The sequence below is a fragment of the Danio rerio genome, chromosome 15, assembly GCF_049306965.1.
Source record: "Danio rerio strain Tuebingen ecotype United States chromosome 15, GRCz12tu, whole genome shotgun sequence".
In the NCBI taxonomy this organism is placed as follows: Eukaryota; Metazoa; Chordata; class Actinopteri; order Cypriniformes; family Danionidae; genus Danio; species Danio rerio.
Window position 1 is genome coordinate 28,448,019 of NC_133190.1, and position 26,322 is coordinate 28,474,340.

The following is a 26,322-nucleotide window of genomic DNA, read 5'->3' on the forward strand; positions in this document are numbered from 1 at the left end:
AAAGGGAAAAAAAAAATCTCACACTTATGTAATGCGCCGAGTGCAACATGACTTTTGATAATTCCTCCTCTTGTGCAGTTCAAAATAACTTTAACTGCATTTCACACCCACATAGTGTATGAAAACACACAGCATTATTGGAGCAAACATAAACACACGGACAGCCTTGTGTGCTGTCAGAGACCTTGAAGAAGGAAGGTAAGTGATACAGAAGGAGACAGACAGTAACTGAATCATAGAACATCTTTAACCGCAGGGAATAGTTATCATTGAGTAAGAAGCGGAGGGGTCAAAGGTCACCTGCAAAGCAGCCACAAACTGGATGGTGCTGACGAGGGCGAGCGAGCGGCCGGGGGGGAAGTTGAACCTGAGTGTGTCCAGGAAGTGGGCAGTGTCAATCTGGATGTCCACAAACACGTACAGCATCTTGATGCCCTCAGTCGAGTCTATGGGGACTGAAGACACAAACAACATTTGCATACTTCACTCAACAATGATTGCACTCGCAAGCTGACTTCCTGCTATTTTTCCTCTAAAAATCGAAATGTTGATACCTGATGCTGCTAGTGACATTAATTTTCCCTTTTAGGACACCTTTGATAAAAATCAACTTTTGTAAGCCGTTTGTGTGTAGGTGAAGTATATGTTTATAATTGAACAGTAAAATTTATTATGTAATTCATCACCACAGCCGCATATTGTCAGTACAATTATAAGAGAAGACGCTTCGATTCGGGTTTGTGGACTTAAATCAGGTTCATTTTGTGTGTGTGAACTTTATAACGACATTGTGTGTGACTCATCATTGCAAAAAGGCTTGAATTAACTCCACAACCAATGAATCAAATAACAGTTGGGTAAGCTCTTACTGTAGTAAGAGAGATCTGCTTCATTCTTGTCTATCACTGTGCTGTTTATCTGCGTGAAGGCTAAACACATCAGAGTAATACAGAGCGATCTCTGACACGCACGTGTGAATGGTGGGTGGGGAGAACCAGTTCATTTGTTTTAAAGCCACAGGCAACAATGTCCTAACAGCTCAAATTTCACAAATTTAATATTATTATTATTTTTGTAATATTATTTATTATACAGTATATATCCATTCATTCATTTTCTTGTTGGCTTAGTCCCTTTATTAATCTGGGGTCGCCATAGCAGAATGAACTGCCAACTTATCCAGCATATGTTTTAGCAGGCGGATGCCCTTCCAGCTGCAACCCAGTACTGGAAAATATTATATATTATTTTGTAATAATATTATTTGGTATTTTGTGCTGAAACTTTACAGACATATTCTGAAGACACAAAAGACTCATCTTTAATTTTGAAAAAAGGGTAAAATAAGTACTCTTTAAATGCAAATTACATTTTTTTTGCACATCCATGAACATCTATGTACTCTATTGGGGCGTCATGGTGTCATAGGGTAGCATGATTGCGTCACAGCAAGAAGGTCGCTGGTTCGAGCCCCAGCTGGGTTAGTTGACATTTCTGTGTGGAGTTTGCATGTTCTAACAGTGTTTAAAGACATGCGGTACAGGTTAATTGGGTGTGCTAAATTGTCTATGTGTGTGTGTGTGAATGTAAGTGTATGAGTGCTTCCCAGTGATGGATTGCAGCTGGAAAAAAAATTGCAGGATAAGTTGGCAGTTCATTCCACTGTAGCGACCTCTGATTGATAGTTCTGATTGAACTAAGCCAAAAAGAAAATGAATGAATAAATAAATGGATCTATTATGTTTTCATTAGATTTGTGTGTTACAAAGTAAATCAGAATCTAGATGCAACAGTTATAAATGCAAAAAATGTCCCTTTTGTCAAAAAATGTTAAAAATTAGGGATTAGTTTCAAGTCTTGCTTCTGGAATAGATGAACTTAATATCGCCAACCCCTACGGTAAATGATTATTTTACTCTTTTGTCTTACAACACAACTGGTAGTAAGATAAATAAAAAGATGTTCATTCAAGCACATAACATATTGGATAAATCAATCAATTTTTAAACTGTTCAAATTAATGAAGTTACATGATTTAAAGACAAAAAAAAAAAAAATTTATTGCAAAAGTTGAAAGTAATACTACACCAAAAAATGGTTGATTCCAAATTGTTGCAAAAAATGTATATAAGCTGAATTTTAACAAACAAGTTAAGTTAAACATTACAAAATGTAATTAGTTTGTTTAAATTTAGCCCTGTAACCACATAACTTAAACAAATAATTCATTAATCATAAATCAACAATGAAGTGACACAGTGGAGCAATAGGTAGTGATGTCGCCTCACAACAAGAAGGTCGCTGGTTCAAGCCTTGGCTGGGTCAGTTGGCATTTCTGTGTGGAGTTTGCATATTTTCCCTGCGTTTGTGTGGGTTTCCACCGGGTGCTTCGGTTTATCGGGTACAGGTGAATTGGGTAGGCTAAATTGTCCGTAGTGTATAAGTGTGAATGAGTGTGTATGGATGTTTCCCAGAGATAAGTTGCGGCAGGAAGGCCATCCACTGCGTAAAACCTATGCTGGACAAGTAGGCGGTTCATTCTGCTGTTACGACTCCAAAATAACAAAGGGACTAAGACGAAAAGAAAATGAATGAACAAATCAAAAATAATCTTTTTTTTTACTGTAAAAGCAAAAACAAGTTCAATATTAAAAGATTAATACAGTAAAATAAATTAATCAAAGATAAAGGCAGAAAAGAAAGGATTTACAATACAATACTGTGCATAAATGACAGACCAAAATTTATGTTTTTAATATAGATTTAAAACATTCTTTATATTCTGCACATCTCATTTCCAGCCCAGGAGCAGATAAAATGAACCATAATCAAACCAATGGCATGCGCTTTGCTATATAGTTCAAATTAAATAATTGAGAAAGAAATGCAATTGGTGATCAACTAAACTTCATGTGTATGTGTAATATGATTATTATCCAGCATATAAAAATGTATTTGACCAAACTACCATAAAGGGAATCACAATTGGCAAACTTCTTAAAAACTAGAAAAGTTTTGTGCCAGCCTATACCTCTGCTCTACGGATGACAGTAACTGAAGAAAAGAGTAAATTGCTATTAATGCCATTCATTTCACACCCCATTTAAAAGACAGCAGAGCTGAAAGAGAGAGGCGGACTTCGCTCTTCTCCATCTACATTATCATTTACTGCTGATGGTCATAATTGCTGCTCTTCTTGCAGCATTTTCTTTAAAGCTCCTGCTCTAATGGCCATTCCACTGCTATTAGGCAAATGCCACCTTCAGGGAGTGTTTTAAACATGGAGCCCATTTAACGATGCAAGAACAGACGGCGACACGGTAAAGCAAGTGGGAAGAGAGGAAGTAAATTTATCTTGCTCAAAGTAAGAAGATCAACAGAGCCTTCTCAATAAGTACATTTTGCAGGAACATCTATGAAAGAGCATGTAAAAGCACATAATTTTAAAAGGAAAAAGGAAATCATTTCTTCATCATTATATTGGACTAAATATTAGTTAGTATATAAAGTAACAATTTGGTTACTAACATCCATCAGAATGCCATTGTAAATTATGGTTTGCATAGCAAAACCATGGTGAATGTGTAGCTATCATGATTTAACTACAATTACATGCTTCCTATGTTTAATATAGTAGTAACACCATGGTTAATTTTTGTAAGGGAAGACAATCATATAAACTGATAAAGATGTTTAAAAGATAACAGACTTTTCATTTTAAAAGTTAATTATGCTTTAAGTGTGGTATTGGTATACAAACCTCTCAAAATCGATGGTAGATGAACTCTAAAATCATAAATGTAATGATATAACATTCACTGAATATTAATATAGGAATAGAAATGTTTTTCATAGGAATGCAATCCAACAATTTAAAATTATAAAAATTTAATCAGTACTGAAAGGTGTTGTTAGAAATAGTTTAGTGTAAATAACTCAATTCAATTCAATCTTGCTTTATTTATAAACAACCTCAGATGTGCCTGAGGGCTGTACATAAAATTAAGAAAAGAAAATAATAATAGAAAGGAAGATAAAAACATGACAAATACATAAAAACACATGAAAAAACAATATATATATATATATATATATATATATATATATATATATATATATATATATATATATATATATATATATATATATATATATATATATGTGTGTGTGTGTGTGTGTGTGTGTGTGTGTGTATATATATATATATATATATATATATATATATATATATATATATATATATATATATATATATATATCTTTAACTGCCTGCTCTACCAAATGGTTGACCATGTTTTGACTGTTAAAAGTCATTTAAGGAATGACTGTTTTAAATAATGGTTGCACTACTACACTTGAATTTTGGTTTTATTGTTAAAAACAAACAAACAAGAAGACATGTTAAATGAAATCTGAAATATTTTATGGCATAATTCAAAAATATAGATGTTTTATTTTGAATATATTTTTAAATGAATTGGCCTTACACTTTCACAGTATACGTATTAATTCCGGTATATTTACCATAACCCAACATATCTACCATCTACCATGGTAGAGGTTGATATTTTAGAAATTATGGCATGTGTTGAAAAAAAATAAATAAATAAAAACGCATCGAGTTAAGAAATGCAAAATGCAATCCAATTTTTTCTTGGTGGGGCAGTTATAGGGATATTTTACATTGATTTGAATTTGCCTAACATAAGCACAGTTCTGACCTACTGTACTGTATATTGGAAGCTGTAACAGCTTAGAACTGAAAACGAGGAACCTTTTACTATAATAATATTATAAGGTTGAGTTTATTTTCTTAGTGAGTTATAGGTGTGTTTTGAGAATAAACCAATCAGAGTCTCATCTCCCATTCCCTGTAAGAGCCAGTTGCATCGTGCCATAAGCACATTTGCTATTTACAGAATTGAATGAACTGAAAAAGCCTGAAAAAGCCTCCCAAGATGAAAAAAGAAAGTGGTCTTTAAATTCATGTAGGCTAAAAAATAATGTTTTATAATATTTTTATGCTTTATATTTATATCCTATATGTATATCCTTATTATATCCTATATATATCCTTAATATTTTATATCTTTTTTATATGTAAAGATATTTGCGTATTGCTCGTCTTGTGTGTATTAAACAGTGTGTAAGCCAGGCGCAGTCTGCACCAGACAATAGACCGGCTTTGTTGTGGTCTAAAGAACAGACTATTACAGTTTCTCAAAATAGCAACGCAACAGCAACATGCCAAAACACACCTGCTTTTTTAGACCAGAACGCCTATGGGCGCACATATGAGCGCAAATGCATTTGCTATTTAAAAAGCGTGGCGATATACCTCAAACGAATCTTGCCCCGAGCTGAAAGTAGCAAATAACAATTGCGTCGCGCCTTGCACCACATTGCGCCGGGTGTATGATAGGGCCCTTATTGTACACAACAATCTTTGGGCTTGCTGCATAACAATTACCAAAATGTTTAACAATTTATAAAAAAATAATAACTTTCTGGCCATCGGATATAAGGCATGGACATATATTACGATCGGGATTTTCGAAAGTATTACACCGCTTTGTAAACATTGGTAATTACCATTTCATGAGTCTCCCCATACAGTTGAATAGAGAGCTTGGACCCGGAAGCAGCTTCACGTGACGTCACAATTACCAAGCGGATAGCATGGATGAATGAACACCTACACTGACAGAAACCTTTAAGAGCAAATAAAAGAATCCAGTGGTTCATAAATCAATAAGGGTTCATTGTTATTTACTAAACTGTTTGTGTATGTGTTATTATATATTGTGTTGTTATCTTAGCATCATGCTAAGATCAAGCCCTATTGAACTTCCCCACCTCAGTAGAGCATTTCAAATTCAGCAAATGCGAGTTTCATGGTTGTTAGGTAGGATTAGGCCATAATCAGTCAGGCTGTAAACAAAGTTGAAGAACAGCTACTGAACAGTAATCATAAACAGCATTCATTATTTGGTACTTGAAGTAATATATATAGGAGAGAGCAAAAGAGATGCGGGAGAGTAATTTTACTGACTGTGACAAAGTTTTTATTCTTGCAAAGTTTTGTGTTAAAGTGGGTCACTGTCTGAACACACAAACATGCAGGGCTATATTCATACACACATGAAACACACAAGTGGCCTCACAGCCTCATTCTGCAGGTGCTGGAAAACAAAAGAAAAGAACGTGGAGGGGCCGGGGGGTTGAAGTTAAGTGGCATTGATCCATTTCTCTTATCCAATTAGCACGGCAGACTCAGAGCACTTACTCACTGCAATTACAGCTTTTGTCAATAAGAGTCATGGATTCAGTCACCATCCCCTCGTCTCCTTCATTTCTCTGTTTTATTCTTTAGGAGGTAAAATAAGACATGATTGAGATGGTTTAGAAAGTCGAATGACTTCACAGGTACAGGAGCGTGTATACAGTGACATGCAATGCCTTAAGCTGCTTTTAAAGGTTGCTCATTTTGTTTCGTAGATCTCCCACAATATTTTCCAACCATCCAAGGTCAAAAAAACCTTTCTCTTTACCTCATTTCTCATTTCAAAACATCTGTTGATAATAGTTCTTTCAAAATGTATTTGATATTTATTCATTTGAATAAACCCCTTGAGATGCATCTTCTCATTTTCAACAGAGTATAAAGGGGAAAGTAGTATACTGTACATACATACATAGACATAGTACAAAAAGATGTACAGATCAAATTAACAACAACCTCAGGAATAACAAGTACAGTCCAAAGTAAAATATGACAGAAAGTTTGCTTAAAAACCTTAAATGATACAATGGATTGATTATAAGCAGTTACTGTAAATTATTCCAATCTACTTTACCCTTAAACAAAAGCTCTTTTACCAATAGATTTTTTAAAAAGAGAAACAGTAAAATATTCTGAACAGAACGTCTTACTTGGTAATTAAAGGGAGAAAATACAAAATATTGTTGCAAATAATAAGGATACTTAAATGCATGTTGCCTATTCTAATTGATCAATTGAAGAGCCTATGGTCTGATGGTAAAATGTGTGCATTTCACATATGTATTACAGCAGTTGCACTATAGCTTCAGACTACTCCTTTACTATTCTACTGTGAATCTTCTGAAACGGTCAAAAATAACACTTGCAAACAATGTCAACCCTCTTTTCTATTCAAAATATGGTTTTGTGTAGTAAGGCTGCGTGTCCACTAAAGCACTATTTTGTGCTGCAGACACAGTTTCTAAAATAATAATCTGTGAGCGCTTCTCCAACTGTCAAAGTGTTTAAAAAAAGTACTGAGCAAAAAATGCACGCTCAGCAAAAGACTACACAATACGTGTCACTCGTAAAGTTCTAAACGGGGAAAAATGTAACTGACGAATCTCAGAGGAAGAAGCTCAAGACCAGCCTTGAGTTTCTGCAGATGAAACTAAAGACAGTTGTTTAATTTTATTGGTGATTCTTAAAAAATGATTTAAACATAAGCTTGGCAAGCAATTTTGGAGGGTTTGAGGTTTTGCTCGAGAGGCATTTCAAAGCAGAAAAGAACGTTAGGTCAGTCGCGTTTTTTACTTTTTCATTCTCCAATCAAATGAAAGCAGAGGTGGGGTTTTCACTGAGGCAAAGACTATAGAATACACAAGATGTGTCACTCGTATCTTTTTGAATGATGAAAAATGGAACAGTCAAAATGGTGAATAAAGCCTCGCCTTCTAGTACAGTAGCCAATCATTGATCGCTTTATGGCAAATAAATCCCACCTTCTAGTACAAGAGCCAATCATCAATCGCTATATACTAAAGATACTCTGGGGGAGGGGCTCAGACCAGACGTAAGTTTCTGCAGATTTTGTGGGTTTTGGATGTTTAGAAATGAAACTGAGACCATTGTTGTTTAACTTTATTGCTGATTCCTACTATGAAATTCAATTGTATGCTTAAAAGCAATTTTGGAGAATTTGATTCTTTCCCATTCAGACAGAATGCCCGAGCATACTGCCCGAGAGCTGTTTTAAATATGGCAACCAAGTGAAATGACTTGCCTTAAAGGGACTTTGATTGAGGTGCCTGCAGTGTTTGTGTTTTCAAGACAATTACGGAGACTTTTGAAGATGGAGGAGAGACTGTTTTTAGTTTTCCAGTGCTGTATGAATCACAAATCTTGAATATCACAATATTATTAAATTTTAAAATTATATTAATATCAACAGCAACTCTCGCGGACAATATGCAGCTGATTCAGTCATTGCCTAGCAACATAAAAACGTTTAGAAAAAAGCTTAAACCTGTCACCGCTGACTTTCATAATTGTTACGATAACCAGGAATCGCTCTCCGGAGATCGCTGGTTTCCACTATATCCATGGACTACACTTCCACCTTCTCTTGGACTACATATGCATACATGCTCTCTGGTCACACTCACGCCTGCTCATTCATCTAGACTGATTACACACGCTACACCTGAGGACTATTAGAGACTCATTAGACACCCTACATAAGCCACTCATTAACCCATCCTGTTTGCCGAGTCTTGTTTGCTTTCAAGTGACATTACAACGCGTTTCTCCTTGTCTTGTTTTCTCTGTGTTTAGACCAGGGGTCGGCAACCCAAAATGTTGAAAGAGCCATATTGGACCAAAAAAAACAAAAACAAATATGTCTGGAGCCGCAAAAAATTAAAAGCTTTATATAAGCCTTATAATGATGGCAACACATGCTGTATGTATTTATATTAGCTATATTAGCATACTATAAAAATGACTTCGTTGGCTACAAATACATACTGAGCCTTTATGGTTAAATGTTCATTTCCCTGCAGTGCATCCTGTAGAGAATGACGCGCCACGTGACTACTCTGTTGTACGATGCCGTCTCAAGTTTAACTTAATTACAGTATATTAATGAATTTTTTGAATGAATTTAATGATCAAGTTTAACTTCATTACAATATTAATGCATTATGTTTAATGATCAAGTTTAACTTCATTACAATATTAATGCATTATGTTTAATTATCAAGTTTAACTTCATTACAATATTAATGCATTATGTTTAATTATCAAGTTTAACTTCATTACAATATTAATGCATTATGTTTAATTATCAAGTTTAACTTCATTACAATATTAATGCATTATGTTTAATTATCAAGTTTAACTTCATTACAATATTAATGCATTATGTTTAATTATCAAGTTTAACTTCATTACAATATTAATGCATTATGTTTAATTATCAAGTTTAACTTCATTACAATATTAATGAATTATGTTTAATGTTCAAGTTTAACTTCATTACAATATTAATGAGTTATGTTTAATGTTCAAGTTTAACTTCATTACAATATTATTGCATTATGTTTTGCTTTGATGAAATTAAAGAAATGCAATAAAGAAATCAGATTTTTTAATGTTTTTTTTTTATTTTGAGGATTCAAAAAAACATCAAAATGAACGTGCACAACATGCCCCTTATCTGGGCAACAAACAGTGCAATAAAACGCAGCCAGCCATTTCCATTTCAAGATCAGCTCGAGTCATTCCTGGGAATGTGTTCAACAAGGAAGGGTCAATCTCCAGGGGTGTGTGTCAAGGAAAGACAGTCTCGTTTTTTCCTCGCAAAATCTGCTCCAAAATGCAGTTCGCATATCAACGATCGCACCTTGTAAATAATCACCGTTGAGTGAGTGATCGGGATGGGCTTCTTTGAATTCTCTCAGGGAGGGAAAATGAGAAAGCGTGCCCCGCTGTACATCTTTGGCAAAGACAGCTTGCGCTCCATGGCGCATCACACAGCCGCCGGTTTGTTTACAACAGCTACCTGCCTGGCATCCCGCCCTGCTGATAGAAACGTGTGTCGCAGGCTATGACGCAAATCTTCGTTGACAGAAATGTTGAAATTAAATATTCTACACACTTTTACAGCATTGGAAAACGTTAAGATTGTTTGTCCTCCTATAGAAACCATATTAAAACAAAAAATATATTTTCCTCCCTCATCGTTTTCCATTTTCAAACATTTTTTGAAAAAGTTCCAGGGAGCCACTAGGGCAGCGCTAAAGAGCCGCATGCGGCTCTAGAGCCGCGGGTTGCCGACCCCTGGTTTAGACACTAGCCTTGTTTACCCTTGTTTTCCTGTTTAGCCGCCTGCCTTAAGACCTATTTCCTGAATATTGATTACGACTCTGGATTTGCCCACATATACCTGTTAATACCTGATTTGACCATTGCTTGCTTGATATTGAATAAACCTGCATATTGGATCTTACCTCCAGTTGTGTGTGTCACCCCCGGCATTACAATAATATTCGTTTACCTACTACGGAAGTCTATGTTCACATGTATTCAGCTTTCTCCAAAAATATTTTTTTTTGTGTTCTAAAGAAGAATGTTAGACAGGTTTGAAACAAAGCTGAGTAAATGATGACACAAATTAAATTTTTGAGTGAACTAACCCTTTCAAAGTTGTGAGAAGTGATTAATTACTCTACATGTGAAACGATCTCACGATTCACACACACAATACATTTACAGATGCACATTACCCCTGTAACTGAAGTATAAGGTTTGCAGGAAGCTTTAGGTTTTTAGATGCAGGATTAATATTCTCTTGGCCGGTTCTGGTATTTGGGAGATGTGTGATTGTTCTGCTGGGGATATATTGGCCCTATTGATTTAGCATTTCCTCTACTGTATGTTGTGGTGCTGACAGGCGGCTGGGGGTGAGGGAGCGGCCTCTTCTTAGTTGGCACGTCTAGGCCTTTCAAAGGACACCATTAATGCATGTTCAGTATTGATCTGCTGAGCACACGTGCGGGCAGGTCCATTCAAAATATCCGCTATCCCTTACACATCATGGCTCGGACTGGCTACCACACTGAGCTATTGAGAGCAGCTTTGCAAAGCACTTCATGAGTAAAATCTATACATCTCCACTTCTCACTGCCAAGGCCAACCGTCTCCAACCTTTTGACTCCCCTGAGAGATTTCTTGGTCTCTTTCTCAATTATTTTTTCAAATATGTAGTTCTTCATCTATCGAAGTTTCAAAAATGAGCTCACAAGAAACCACAGGAATATAGAGAGATTATAGATGAAGGAAAACAAAAAAACGACTTGATGAAAATAAATTTGAGGGTGTATAATCTATAAATACAATTGGAATCATGCACCCGGTGCAATAAGGCGCAGTGTGTATTGTCCGATTTGTTGCTATTTTCAGACCATCACAACTGTCATTCATGTTTTGTGCCATGTTGTTTAAATAGCAAATCCATTTGTGCCACTTTGTGGACTCATAGGCGACCTTAGGAGGGTTTTTTTAAAATTTATTCATGACAATTTGCATTTGAATAATGCTATTATTTTTAGCAGAATTATTTATTAAATGCATATTTACATTTTCTTCAATAAAAACAAGTTTAGATTTGTCCACCTGTTTGGTTTTGGAGACGTATGCATCACCATATAGGGTATAAGAATAGAACATGTGTTTGGATATATCTTTTTGACCACACTTCATTAATATTGTTCAATGTTCATATGCTGAAAATTAGAACTGAATTTAAAAAATAATTTGAAACAAATCTCTGAGCTTAAACAAAATTAAATATGTAGGCTAATGTCTTCATTGGAGTGAGTATCTACTGTTTGATTACTCCAGGAAAGTAAAGGAGTTAAGTAAAGAGTAAAAATAAAGAGAAAGCAAAGATTACACTTACAACGTTTGCCATGTAAATAGTAGGGGTGTAACGATATTAAAACCGAACCGAAATATCGCAATACACCAACCACGATACGTATCGCGAAACTCTCGTGGCGTACCGCGGTACTCACGCCCCCTGCTGCACATTGTTGAGGTTGACGTCACTTGTCTCTAACTAATTGAACCAATTTAAACACATCTTTATAATATTTGATTAAATTGTTTTAGTAATGATGAGGATTTGTTCTAAATATTATATTCTAAAGTTAGTATTTTAGTGCATGTTATGTCATGTGACTTGAGTAAGCATCACACTCGTTACTACTGGACCCAGGATGGCTGCTTCACATAGTACTGAGATTGCAGATCCCCAAGACACATATAAGTCATCTGTGTGGAAACATTTTGGTTTTCCAGTTAAGTACAAGAATAGAATTTGTGTCGTAGACAAAGTGCACGCCTGTCTGTCTCAACTGTTTCACGAAACTTACTTGTAAGAAAAAACATTTAAAAAGTGGGGTAATTACACAATGTGATGGTGTAAGCAACAGAACTGCCATCAAAAGTGATTTAATGTACAAAAGTAAAACCAGAATAATGCCCAAATATACAAAAAAAGAGAAATATTTACACTAATAAAAATAATATAATAAAGTAACAAATTCAAACAAAAGTATCAAACAAAAATTAGTTAAACTCGAGCAAGGGGGTGATAGTGAAGACAAACAAAAGCAATAAATATAATAAAACAATGCCAACTCATGAATAACCCCTCTTACCTCGCTAAAACTGATGGAAAAAAAAAAGGTCTTCAGCGCCGTGCGCCGCATTCTTCCATATACTGAATAAAATAAACAAAGATGACCTTCACCTCTTACCTGATGTCTTTAACAATACATTTTCTACGTGTTTGCAAAATGGAAATCGTATGACATTTTCCCTATCCACCTTACACTAAGACTGAACTTGAGGAAAATACAGCTATATTGTCGGGAAGGAGCGGAGCTAAAAAATAATATACAAATCAATTGAAATAAAAATGTACAAACCTCACAAAATTTCATAAAGTGGGCAAAAGTAATGCAAAATAATTTTACCCAAACAAAAGTTAAAAAAAAACAACGAAAATCATAATCATTTCAGAAAAATACACGAAAAACGAGATTAAAGGAAAAAGCGCTCTCTCTCCCACTCTTCCTGAATTGCTTTTTACATTCCCGCGCTGTGTCGCCAAATGATGATAGATCGGTCTCCTGACCAATCAGCTGTCAAAAAGGCGGACCTACTGAAATGACAGGCAGCAGCTGTCATGAAGGCGGACCTACAGAAATGACAGGCATCAGCTGTCGTGAAGGCGGACCTACAGTACATAAATGACCGGCATAGAGAGAGCGGGAGAGAGAGATTGAGAGATCATGAGGCAAATATACAGCCAGCTGCAACGTTAACATTAGACACATTCAGACACAATTGCAATGTATTTTACTGGTGAATATGTCATGAAAAAACACTTTACAAACACAGTATATGTATATTTTTCATTAATTTAAACGGAAACCTATCTATCTAAATGAAACCATATAATCAAAAATGAGCGTCTGTGTCAGCACAGAGATCAAGCATCTCATTGGAGAATGTGGATATTATGGTGTTTTTGAAGAAGATCTTTCACTATTCTACACTGCAGTTATTTATTTAATTTTAGTTTACTTAGTTAAGATGGCTGCACTAAAGAGAATAGTTTTTTTTTCTGACTAGTCTATATTGGAGGTATTTATTTCATTCTAGTTGGTTACTCGGGTATCCTGACTGTACTAAAAATGCGATGACAAAGTTAATAAAGAAAAAGTTAAGATGTTCTTGTTATTAAGTGAATTGTCCCTTAGCATTGCTGTTAACATGACATCAACCCTAACCCCACAGCAAACAGAAACCGAACCGTACCAAACCGAACCGTGGCTCCAAAACCGTGAACCGAACCGAACCGTGCCTTTTGTGTATCGTTACACCCCTAGTAAATAGCAATTGCGCAATAGCGTAATGCAACTGACTCTTAAATGGAATGGGAGAGGAGACTCTGATTGGTTTACTGCACATTATGTTCAAAACACAACCACAACTCATGAAGGGAATAAGAACATGCACCAAAATGCAGTTAGACCATGCACCAGGATGCAGACTGTATTTTTCAGCAAAACATGCCCTTAATGATTTGGCGCTATGCACTTTAGATGTTTAAACAGAGCCCTATATGTTAAAGGAATACAAAAGTGTCTTTTTTTGAAAATCTCAACACCCAGGGGTCGAAGACTGCGTACACGGGTTTCGATGCGTCTTCTCCTCATAACACTGAAATGAACCTAAATTACACTTTTAGTTTTGATCGTCCAGATAAGATCAATACATCAATTGTATATTTTAGGTGTCTAGTTTTTATTGTGTGCACTCACAATGACAACAAATGTTTATATATATGCCAGCCAATTCACTTAAGATTTTACAATATGTTCAAAACTCAGCCGCACATGTGTTAACACGTATTCTCGTTCTCACATTACCACTATACTTCAACAGTTACATTGGTTGCTTAAGTCACGCAATGATTTTGAAACCTTGATTTTAACTTATAAAGCTGTTTATGGTTCTTCTTAGGGATGCTCAAAATAATCGATTAACCGTTAACCGAAAGGGTGCGTTTTTAACCGATTAATGCTATCAGTTAAACGATTAAAAATATTATTTTATATATTTTTAGTTTGGCTGCATAAGGAGCCGATTGAATGGGCCTTTGCGTTAAGAGGGGCATGTTTTGCACGCGGCTCATCCCAGAGCAGCAGTTTGTGTTGTCAAGAAAATTAGAGAAAACTTTTAAAGAGCATGGTTTCCACTACATTCATTCTTCCATGGCGGGGACCAAAATGCATCCCTCTACGGCTACATTACCCATTCAAAACATTCAGTCATTGTTGTTGTTTTTAATAGCGGATTATAATCGCACCAAAACGTATTAAAAGGTAAGTGGATTATAACAGCACAAACTTTTCTGTAAGCGTATAATGCTGTGCGCTATCTGTTTAACCCTTTTGGGTTACGTGCTGACTGACTGACTGACTGACTGACAGGTACGCGATGCGTAAGGCCAGCAAACACGCAGAAGCTTTCAGTTAAGATGAACACAGTTTCTATAGTTATACTTTATTTATAGATAAAGGTATATGGCTCTGTATATGATCACTTTATCTTGCTGGAGTTTATAGCCGTTTCGCTTTACTTCAAGACGCATTATTGCCGCTCTGAAGGTCTTATCGCTGTTTTAAGTTATCCAGAGCAGTATGAATGTACAAATCTTGATTATCACAATATTATGAAATATTCAGCTGATTCAGTCGTTTCATAAGAGGACCGCGCTTCTTCTCTTCTTTTTTCCTTGTCAACATAAAGGCAGTGAGGTGCGGATTGTTTTCGGCCCCTTCTTCAACTGCAAGGCATACTTAACTTGCGGGACGATAACGTATAATTAAAAAGAATCAGTCAGTATTTTCGTTTTGTAATAAAAATTTATTATTTAAGTGTAAATAATTTAGGGCAGTACTATTTATTTTATTCATTTTATTTAGTTTATTCTGTTCTTCTGTGCTAAACACTGCAGGTGCGTGAAAATGCTCTGTCATATTGTTGTATTATTTAAATGCTAGCATATAAAAATAAATCAGTATTTTAAAATGCAATATTTAATGTGTCAGACACAAAATAGACACATCAATTTGTTTAATATAAAATTAATAGTAATCTGACCAGTTAACCGTTAATAACCGATTAATGAGTGGCGGTTGTTGGTTAGCAAAATTAACCGAAATGAGCATCCCTAGTTCTGCTCCTGATTATACTTGTGATCTGATATCTACCTCCTCTTCACACACACACACACACACACACACACACACACACACACACACACACACACACACACACACACACACACACACACACACACACACATATATATATATATATATATACATACATACAATGTTCCAAATGATGTTAATTAACCTCCAAAATAATAAAAACACATTAAAAGAAGTTTTATAAATGTATTATAACTCATAATATAAATCCATTTCACAGAAGAAAGCCACACATGTTTTGAAATGACATTAGGGAAAGCAAATGCACATAATAATGATTGCGCATTTCTGTTTGACTCACTGAGACAGCTGTGCCCATAATGCACCATGAAGTCGGCTCCCAAAGCGCGGGCAGTGAAGTCGTCCACGCAGCAGGCCCCGTATGTCACATCTCCCATCACCAGAGTGTCCGCCTCTGTGAATCTGACAAAACACAAACAGCCAATCAATGACCTTGATCACCACCCTATTGCCATTCAAATCAATCAGGCTGGAAGTAAAATGACAGGTCCACACAGCTGGCAGATCAATCACTTCTCCAGCAGAAATGTCACTCAGACATCCATGTCTCCAGTTAAGTGGGCTCCCGCTAGCCGTAAACTGATGCACTCTGGCAAAACATCTCCAATAACCTTCAGAGACAACAGAGCAATGGGCTACTATTAACATAAATGTTCACTTATGGTAGCAAAGGGTCACTTTTTTCCATGCTGAGGTTAATAGCTATGGTTGCATACCGTCTGTCCAACAAATGCACAATGTATGCTGGAGGCCGAAAGGTTAGAGGTTGAAATTTTGCAAGTGCTAATCCTTAACCCATCACCATCTTCATAAGCCATGGGTACTTAACATACTTAACGTTTCATAACCAAGTGATGTAAAGAAAACTTGAAAAAAAAAAAGCTTTCTTGACCTTCACATTGGAATGCCATTTGCTAGGGTAATGCAAAAGATTTTTGCAGATTTGTCTGATTACATTGGTAGTAAACAACTGCACAAAAGATAAAAGTAAATAAAATAAATGAAATACAAAATTAAGAATATTTTCACATGTATTATTTTCTATGTCTATTTCTTAACTATTTTAAAGGGAACCTATTATACACTTTTTACAAGATGTAAAAATAAGTTTCAGCTCAAAATACACCACATATAATGTTTTATATCTCTTTGAAATGGCCCCTTTTGATCCTTATTGTGCCCTTTTAAAGACGGTAGCCTCGAATTCAATGAGTTTGTTCTTCCATCCCTCTGTTCAAGAGAGGGTGGAGCAACAAATGCCTATGTGTCAGCATAACAGCAGATTTAAAAACAAGACTAACGTTGTATGCTAATGAGGAAGAGATCGCCATGAATGGGCATGACTTTCCACCTCTGATGACATCTTCAAAGAGAAAATGTCAGTCAACACTCAACAAATAACTAACTATTTAAATGAGGGCAGGATTTGTGCGAAATAAAAAATGCTGTCATGAAGATTTTTTTAAATGGTGTGTAGGAGCAGGAATCAGGATCTCATCAAACAAGGTGCACTGTTTGTCATCGACTTGTCTTGTTTACTAATGCCTCTGACAGCGATGATGTAATTTTGACAGTGGAGTGTTGCTTTTGTACTCGTAATCAGATTGTCGTGTCCGTGGTGAAACTGTATTTCGTGTTTGTAAAGTACACCCACTGTAAATCTATAAGTAATTTACAAACAGACAAAGAAAATGTTGTATTTGTGTCTGTTCTAATCCCAGATTATGGAATTGTACCCTCCTAAAGTTAAGAGTAGGTTACGTTTTCCCTTACATTTTATTATTACAGATGCGTGAATTTTATTTACGCACAAAAAATTTATGACAGATTTTATTCCGTAGATTTCCATTTAATTAATTTTTTAGCACCAAAAAAAAAAAGAAAAAAGAATTATACATTAAATGCAATTGAGTTGGTCCAACATGATTTGATCAAATAAAAGTTTCAATTTTTTTTTTTTTTGTTAACTTAAACTCAAAGTTTTGATAATATCATGTATGTCTAATGTGTGTTGTACATTTCAAAGTATTTTAGTTTTATTTGAAGTTATCCTAAATTAATTTAAAGAGCCATTTTTAAGCATAATTCATAAGTTACATTTACAGTTGATTGAGACTGATCTCAGAACTAATTTTAGGATAGTTATTGCTCACTGAGCAAAGCAACAAACTACTAAACTGCTAAACTTTTTGCTAATTAAGCTGCCAACATTCAAAGCATGAGTGCTTCTGCAAGGTGGTCATCTCAAAACTCAAAGAATTACATGAAACTCTTCTAAATCTTCAAACTAAAGCGAAGTTTAAACTCTAGCAAATCTTTCAATTAACTTTAAACACCTACGATTATTTTTATTATCAACATTTCCCTCTCTTAATTCAATCCTACAAATCTACAAAATCCTTAACTAGGTAGTTGGACCAACACAATTCCTTCATGTTTTACCAACACAAAATACTTAAGTTAACTTAATAGCTTACAAATTTAGGTGCTGAACACAAAACAAATAAATTTGTCAAAGAAATGACAAGAATGGTGTTGTTTTAGCTCATTTTAAACAGGTAGTTTGAACAAGCAGCAGTAATCATTTTTAAGTGTAGTTATTTTGCCATATAACTAGTTTAAACCCAATATAAAAGAGATTTTGACATAGTAGGTCTACTTTAAATAAATTGTAGCATCTTAATGCATTTCATGTGAAATGTGCAGTATTTACAGTCTTCTTAAAACAAATAAAATACAATAATTTATAATTTGTAAGTGTTAATCTATGCTGCAATAACTGCAATAAGTTTTTCCATGAAAATAAAGTTGTTCATAGTTAGTTCTTGTTAACTCGAAGTACATTAACTAGTGTTATTAAGATCATCTCTGGATTTAACTTATACATTAGCAAATGCTGATTTGATCAATTCTGTACACGTATTGTATTATCCATATAACTAACATTAACAAACGAATCTTTGTTGTAAAGTGTGACAGACATTGCTTTGTCATTTTAAAGTATAGTTCTTTTATTGATGCTTCCTTTTCAGCAAATTTCCTAGTTTAAATTTAAGCCAAGATTTGCATGGTGTTCAAAAAATTTAAGCAAAGCATAAAAATGAAATCAATGCAAGTGATAAACTTAATGACTATAAGAAAACATATGTAAGTACACCCTGTATTATCTTTCAATATGTTTAATGACTAAAATACTATAAATATATCTGTTTAATAAATCTGTTTTGTTTAAATGCACCAAAATTGCCTATATTCACTGAGAAATTGATAAAATATTCATTTTCAAAATAAGGTGTACTCTGTTATGCTGGGCACTGTATCTACATTTTTCTTCGGTTTAACAGAAGAAATATCTCTAAGTATCTGCTAAACACTCTTGAACATTTTTTTTATGGAACTTTTTTCCAATAAAAGAGCGGTGGAAAGAGCGGTGGAACATTTATAGTAAAGAGCTCTTAAGAAACACTGCCATATATACTGTCCTTGGCTTCCTTCCTTCACTTTGTAGGACAACGACAGGCCTTGCCGAGAGAGGTGGATCTCAGAGGGGCTGTTTGAAGAGCCAACGATCTGTTTTTGTTTGCTTCGGCAGGGGTCGTTAAGTGTTAGCACATCTATTGACTGGCGCACTGCTGCCGCCGCTCCTCTGTGCAAAATTTAAATGCAGGATAAACATGAGACAGGAGCACATAAATTATGAGTGAGAAAAAACGAGGCAGAATGAATATGCGAGGAGAAGAAAGAGAGAGTAAAAAAAAAGAGAGAGAGAGAGAGTAGAGTAGAGGCTGTTGTATGGAAAGCCGGCTGTCTGGGAGCAGACATATTTAGGACAGGTATTATTAATAGAACATAGGCACATATTCTCTTTTTGCACACACACACACACACACACAGACCTCTAAATCCTTCCACCTGATTCACCTTCTAACCTCTAATTCAAACTGAGCTCTTTAAAGTGGCCAGTACAACTTCGACACACAGTACAGTTTGTGCTGATGGCTCTGTCTGGACTGCTTACCAACAACAGGTTGGGAAATCTTTTTCCACTTCCTGTTTGGTCTACATAGCCTTTTTTTTTTTTTTACTTCACGTTTATGTAGTCATTTATCTAAAGTGTGCCATCTGAAGTGGCATTCTTGACTAACTGCTTTAAGGATAAATTACTTAATGCTACGGGAAAATTACCACTTGAAAAATCTTTTATAAGGTATGGGTTTGAGTAAGATATTAATATTAGTTTTATTCTATAGAAGTATGATAAAATGAACAAAAATTGTATACAATTTTGCAATTTAGGCTTTTTTATTGTAAATTGGGCCAAATAACAAAAATATTTTCATTAGTTGTCCAGCCTGATCTCATGAAGAAGCTAACTATTTTATGCTTTGTCAGTTTAGTGGCTAACTTGTTCGAATTCGTATGAGTTCAATCATAAAAGTTAACAATTTTAAAAAGGATGCGTGGCACCCAAAACCCAACCACTGGGGGGGATGAGCAAATTATACAAATGAGATTGTAAGAAATCATACGACTTAGCCACTACATTAAAAGGTTTTGCCGTGAGACGTGTTGGACAATCATAGTTTACTCAACAAATTTTCACATCTTAAACTCTCTTCAGAAGTTTTGATTTGTATTTATTTTTATTTGCGCAATTCAATGTTACTTTGTTATTCAGTTGAAACAAAACAAAAAAATCACTACAGAAGTTAAAACATTGGTTTTGTGCCATTTAAAAACAGATCTAATAATGTCTATTATATTATCCAGAAACAAATTTTAAAAAAATTCTATTTATATTTGGAAGAATCGTCAATAGAAATTTACAGAATAAAATGAGGAGAATGTTTTACGTGAACACACAACTAAGTTTTATATTTAAAGTCGGAATGAAGCCGAAATCATCAAAAAAAATTTACAGACATTATTATTATTATTATTATTATTACTTCCTTACTTTTATATAGCGATTTTCTGGACACTCAAAGTGCTTTACACATTTTTGGGGGGATCTCCTCAACCACCACCACTGCGCAGCATCCACCTGCATGATGTGATGGCATATTGTGCCACACCACACACCAGCTGGTTGGTGGAGAGGAGACAGACTGATGAAGCCAATTATGATATGGAGATGGTTAAGATGGACAGGATGGACAGAGGCCAGTGGGCAAAATCTTTTTCGAAGGACATCCTGGGATTATTAGTGTCCACAGAGAATCAAGAGCTGGGTTTTAACATCACATCCGAAAGAGTTCACTGAGCAGTATAGAGTCTCCATCCATATACTGGGGTGTTATGACACACACAGGCCACAGGTTGAGCACCACCTGCTGGTCTCACTAACACCACTTCCAACAGCAACCTAGTTTTCCCCATGTGGTCTCCCATCCAGGTACTGACAGGGCACAGCCCTGCTTGGCTTTAGTGGGCAACCATGTGGGAGTTGCAGAGAGCTAGCTGTTGAGTTTAATAATTTCAAAGAATATACTGTATAAGACAAAAGTACAGAAAAAATAAGAATTATAACATAAGAAAAAATACAGTTAAAGACAAAATTATTAGACTTCTGGTGACAAAGTCAAAATAAGCTCAAACTAGTCTAATTAAAGGGTCAATTTACATTTCAATGGTTTTCAAAGCAGAGATTTTTATTTTTGTTATTAAAAAAATAAATAGTTAATAGTTTAGGTATGCCTGCACTATAAAAATCTATCCATCCAGTTGTGCTGCATTGTTACATATGAAGCATCCAGAAGTGCATGTATGAGAAGATCCATTCCCTCTGTCAAAATAGAGTGGTCAAGGTTTTGGCCATATATATTTCTATCATCCAGTCCACAAAGGGGGATGAATATTAAACTTATGCATGTAGAGTGCTTAGGGACGTTTACAAACCAGTATCTAAAAGCAAAGTGGAACACAGCCATAAACGTGAGGAAAAAAATAATGATGCAACATGAGCAGATCTAAATGTAATGCTGCAAACTGACACTTTCATTGGTTTTTACATTTCATGTTCAGCACAGGATCATTTATTGCCACCTTATTTTGAATTATAGGGTCTTTTTTTTGCTATAAATCATTTCTGAAGCTGGTTCTAGTAAAATTTTACCCTAAAATAATCAAATGCATTTGAAAGAGCTTTTAAACTGATGTATACTGTCTGTGGTCTTCTGGTCCCTGAAAGACCCTGCATTGTCTAGCATATGACTGCCTGTATAAAATGGCTTTTTTGGATTTATTGGCTAATAAATATCGAATTAAACGAAGGGGAAAAAACACTCTTGTGCTGACAAATTTAATTCTAAATTAATCACATAAATTACATCTTTGGCAATCAAAATGGCAAAACTTGCCAAAAGGCAACAGGTTTGCAGCACTGATGACACTAAAATTTAATTGTAATGCATTTAACTGAAACACGTGAATTTAATAAGAATAAATCAATGAGAAATGTGGGAATTACAAAAACAAAATGAGATGTAATATGGAAGCATTACGATTATAAGAACTATAATTTCGAGGTACAACTTGTGGTAAATTGATATATTGGTTTTAAACATGTTTATATACACACTGGTTCCTTGTGTGACAACTTGGGAAAATCAAAAGAAGCAGCCAAGACATTAGTAAGAAAAGTTTCTTCTTTGGGTACAATTTTTAGATGTCTGAAGATCCAACTCACGTTCATCACTTCAAACAAATTTGCGCAACTATAAACAACATGGGAATGTCTGACCATCATATCGCTCAGGAAGAAGAAGGATTCTGTGTCCCAGAGATGAATGTGCCATGGAGCGAACTGTGTGTATTAACCACAGAACAAAAGTCCTATACCGACATGGGCTGAAAGGCCACTCAGCAAGGAAGAAGCCATTACTCCAAAAACATTATAAAAAAGCCAGATTACAATTTACCGTTAGGCCATAATGACCAGTGTTACATTTGGAGGAAAAAGGGGAAAGCTTCCAAGCCGGAACACCATCCCAAATGTGAAGTATGGGGGTGGCAGCATCAAGTTGTGGGGCTGCTTTGTTGCCGGAGGAACTGGTCCACTTCACAGAATAGATAACATTATGAGGAAAAAACATCATGTAGAAATAGTAACGTAACATAGCCAGGAAATTTAAACTTGGCCACAAATGGGTCTTCCAAATGGACCATGACCCTAAGCATTCTGCCAAATTAGTTAAAAAGTGTTTTAAGGACAACAAAGTGAATGTTTTGGAGTGGCCATCACAAAGCCCTGATCTCAATTTTAATAAAAAATTTGTGGGCAGAGCTGAAAAAGTGTGTGCAGGCAAGATAGCCTAAATCTGACACAGTTACACCAGTTTAGTCAGGAGGGATGAGCCAAAATTCCTTCAGACTATTGTGAGAAGATTGTGGAAGGATACTCAAACTGTTTAACCCAAGTTATAGTTTAAAGCCAAAGCCAAAAAAATATTTTATTATTCTGGCATTTAGCAAATGTAAATCATTTTGGTAATCCTAACGAACCTAAAACAGTAAACGTTAAGTATGATTTAACATCAGACATTTAAAAAAATGGTTATGTGCCTTTTTTATAGTGTATGTAAACTTTTTAATCGATTACAATTTATTAAAAATTGAGAATTTTTACCATCATAACTGCACTACTTTTACATACAGTTAACGTAGTCACTTATATGCTTACAGTGATTGCCGCTGTTGGTTTATTTTGTAGTGTATAATCTGATGTTTTATTTGACTCATGGATAGGCATATTGTTGCTTTGCGTTCATTATTATTTATTTTCATTGTGTATGCTGTATTTGGCACCTCCAAAAAATAAGATGGCAAAACTCCAGGTGTTAATCCTAATATTTAAATGAAATATGTATGGAATAATTTATTATTAATATTTTTTTGTAATCAGTATTTAATAAAGAAATAATAGCTTTTGGGGATAAAGTGAGATCTGGACAAGTTTTCATGAGTCACTGGCTTTCTGTGTCTGCACTGCACACACACGTCTTCTGCTTCATAAAACACTCTTTGCGTATGTGTCTCATGCATGACTTGCTTTTGTAACCTAGTGCCCCAAACACACAGTTATTTTCATGTGAAGGACATAGGCTGTAAAGCAGAGAGAGAGAGAGAGAGAGAGAGAGAGAGAAAGAGAGAGAGAGAGGGAGGGAGGGAGGGAGAGAGAGAGAAAAAGAAAGAGAGATGGAGGAAGAGAGCTCATCTGGTAAATAAATATTTGCTGTGGTAAATTTGATTTGCTCATCCTTTCTCTCATCAAGGTTCCTCTGATTCTGCCCATCTGCTGTAGGTCTGTGCATGCACACACATCATACACACCAATGAGACCGTTTAGAACAATACAGTGGAAACTTAAGTCAAGCTTAAAAATGTATGAATGTCATTGCATCGCATTCGGAGCTAAAAACAGAAGGACAGAAACATTAAAAGCTCATTGTACCACAATCCCGCTCCTCATGTCAAACATCAAACATGGATGAAGAGAAGCCTGGGGAGGTGGAAGCTGAAAGGCAGAGGATATGATAAATCCTCTAGTTCCAAGTAAATTCATAATAATTTATATTATTTTACTGCACAAAATTCAATAAGCAAATAGTTCAGAAATCCAGAATATGAGCAAGTGGGTTGAATTTTGTCTTCCCTAATGACACAGGCATATTACAAGATGACAATAGCCCCTTTCACACATACCGACCTTTTTGAAAAATTACAGAAAATTTTCCGGGAAGAGAACTTGTGACATTACCGGTAATTTGCCGGAATGCTGCGCCGTGTGAACGCAGAATAAAAATTGCAGACAAGAGTGCGTTCACGTCTTGAACGCGCTGACGTGAGACGTCTACTTGAGCCAATCAGAACAATCAGACGAATTCACATCTGTGCTGTGTATTAAAAAAAAAGCCTTTAAATATTTTTTCAGACACATTTAGCTGCTATATGTTAGTCAGACAATGGTCCTACAATTCTTCCTAATGCCAACTCTGTGTAAAAAATTGATTGATAAAATGCTTATAATAAGCCGCTGTTTGTTTTACCTTTAAGCTCTGCTTCAGTTGCTTGGCGCGTGAAGTGCAAGAGTGCCAGCACACACATATTATGTACATCTTGAAAAGTGCAAAAGTGTACCTCCATGTTTTCATCAAAGTTGTTCACAATAGTTATCCATCCACAGAATTTGTAATGTAGTCAAATGTCTAAACATTAAGCTGCGGTTCACGTTTCTGCCTTTGGATGTCTCTGAGACAACGCAGCTGCATGATAAAAGTGATATCATCATCAACAAAAGCCCGACCACTTCTTTGTTTACAATACAACCGCAGCTGTTTAGAGGTCATTTCTGGTTAATGATGTCAGAATCTACAGGTATTTTGGAATGGATGTGTAAATAGTCTTTTCCCGAAAAATTCCGGAACGTCCGTGCCTTTGTGAACAGCACCTTTTTAAATTAACCAGTAAAGTCATTCCAGAAATTTTCCAGATATTTACCGGTATCACTTTAAGAAAGGGGCTAGTGTCAGGATTCATTGGGTTCAAATTGTGAAAGAGGGGTTCACAAAGCATGAGACATTTTTTTTTTTTTTTAAACAAATGGATTGGCCACCACAGAGTCCAGACCTTAACCCAGGGGTCTCAAACTCGCGGCCCGCGGGCCATTTGCGGCCCTCAGTGCAATATTTTGTGGCCCGCGCCGACCGCTGTACACTGACAGAATCAGCGGAGCGGGGAGAGAGAGCGCTCAGACTGATGTGACTGGAGTGGGGTGGGGGTGTTTTATTTATACATATATACGCCTTTTTTTTAGGTGAGGGAATGGAAGTTTTGAGTGAGTTCCCCCACTTTTTTCCCTAGGACTTCAATAAGTCAAAGTACATGTCTAGACTTAATGATGATCATCTTCAAGCCATACTGAGGGTCTCAACTGCTTCCGCTCTAAAGCCAAATGTGGTTCAGATTTGTGAGAAGAAGCGCTGTCAAGTCTCTGGCAGCAAGAAGTAGGCAAAAGATGCCATGTTCAGAAGAACTGTTCATAATCTTTACTCAATGTTCTATTAATGTTCAGGACACTTCATGTTCAGAAGAAATAATTAAAACTGTTAATAATGACATTTGAGGACTTTTTTTTTTGTGAAATCCCTTATGCTGCCCAGCCTCACCCAGACTTTGCCTCCTGCGGCCCCCAGGTAAATGGAGTTTGAGACCCCTGCCTTAACCCATTTGGCTTTCCAGAGTGGTCCAACTCTCCAATCATCAATACAAAATCTTGTCAAAAAATATATGTAACTCTGGAATGTGTGCTCAAAGCAGTTCAATGACAAACACTGTGTGACTTATATCACACAAAAACACAGTACAATGTAGTATAACACTGATATAAAAAAAATTGACATAACTTGACCTTGTAAATGCTTTGAACTAAAAAATTTAAAGTCTTGAAATATTACTATATACCAAACATGAATGTAGATATTTCTATATTTAAATAAAGTATTAAAATTAAATGCAATATATACATGTTGTATACTACATACAAAATACAGCTACTTAATTTCATTATTGAACTAAAAGTCTTTCACATTTAAATTTAACTTTAAATTTCTGTTCATTTGATTTATGTTTGCCACCTAAATACAAAAATTAATGCCCACAATTGGACAGGAAATATGAAGTGCCTGC

General features: G+C 35.5%; 2 protein-coding genes across 5 annotated transcripts in view; both read right to left on the minus strand.

The window, feature by feature from the left end:
• The window catches only part of tp53i13 (tumor protein p53 inducible protein 13), a 732,349-nt gene that overhangs the window by 399,954 nt on the left and 306,073 nt on the right, over nucleotides 1-26,322 (minus strand). The gene's annotated exons all lie outside the window — the stretch shown is intronic.
• Nucleotides 1-26,322, minus strand: part of dph1 (diphthamide biosynthesis 1) — a 178,700-nt gene that overhangs the window by 63,656 nt on the left and 88,722 nt on the right. For all 4 annotated transcript variants that reach the window (NM_001017861.1, XM_005157582.5, XM_005157581.5 and 1 more), the window contains 2 exon segments: nucleotides 301-455; nucleotides 15,917-16,038. In NM_001017861.1, coding sequence (NP_001017861.1) covers nucleotides 301-455; nucleotides 15,917-16,038 — 277 coding nt within the window.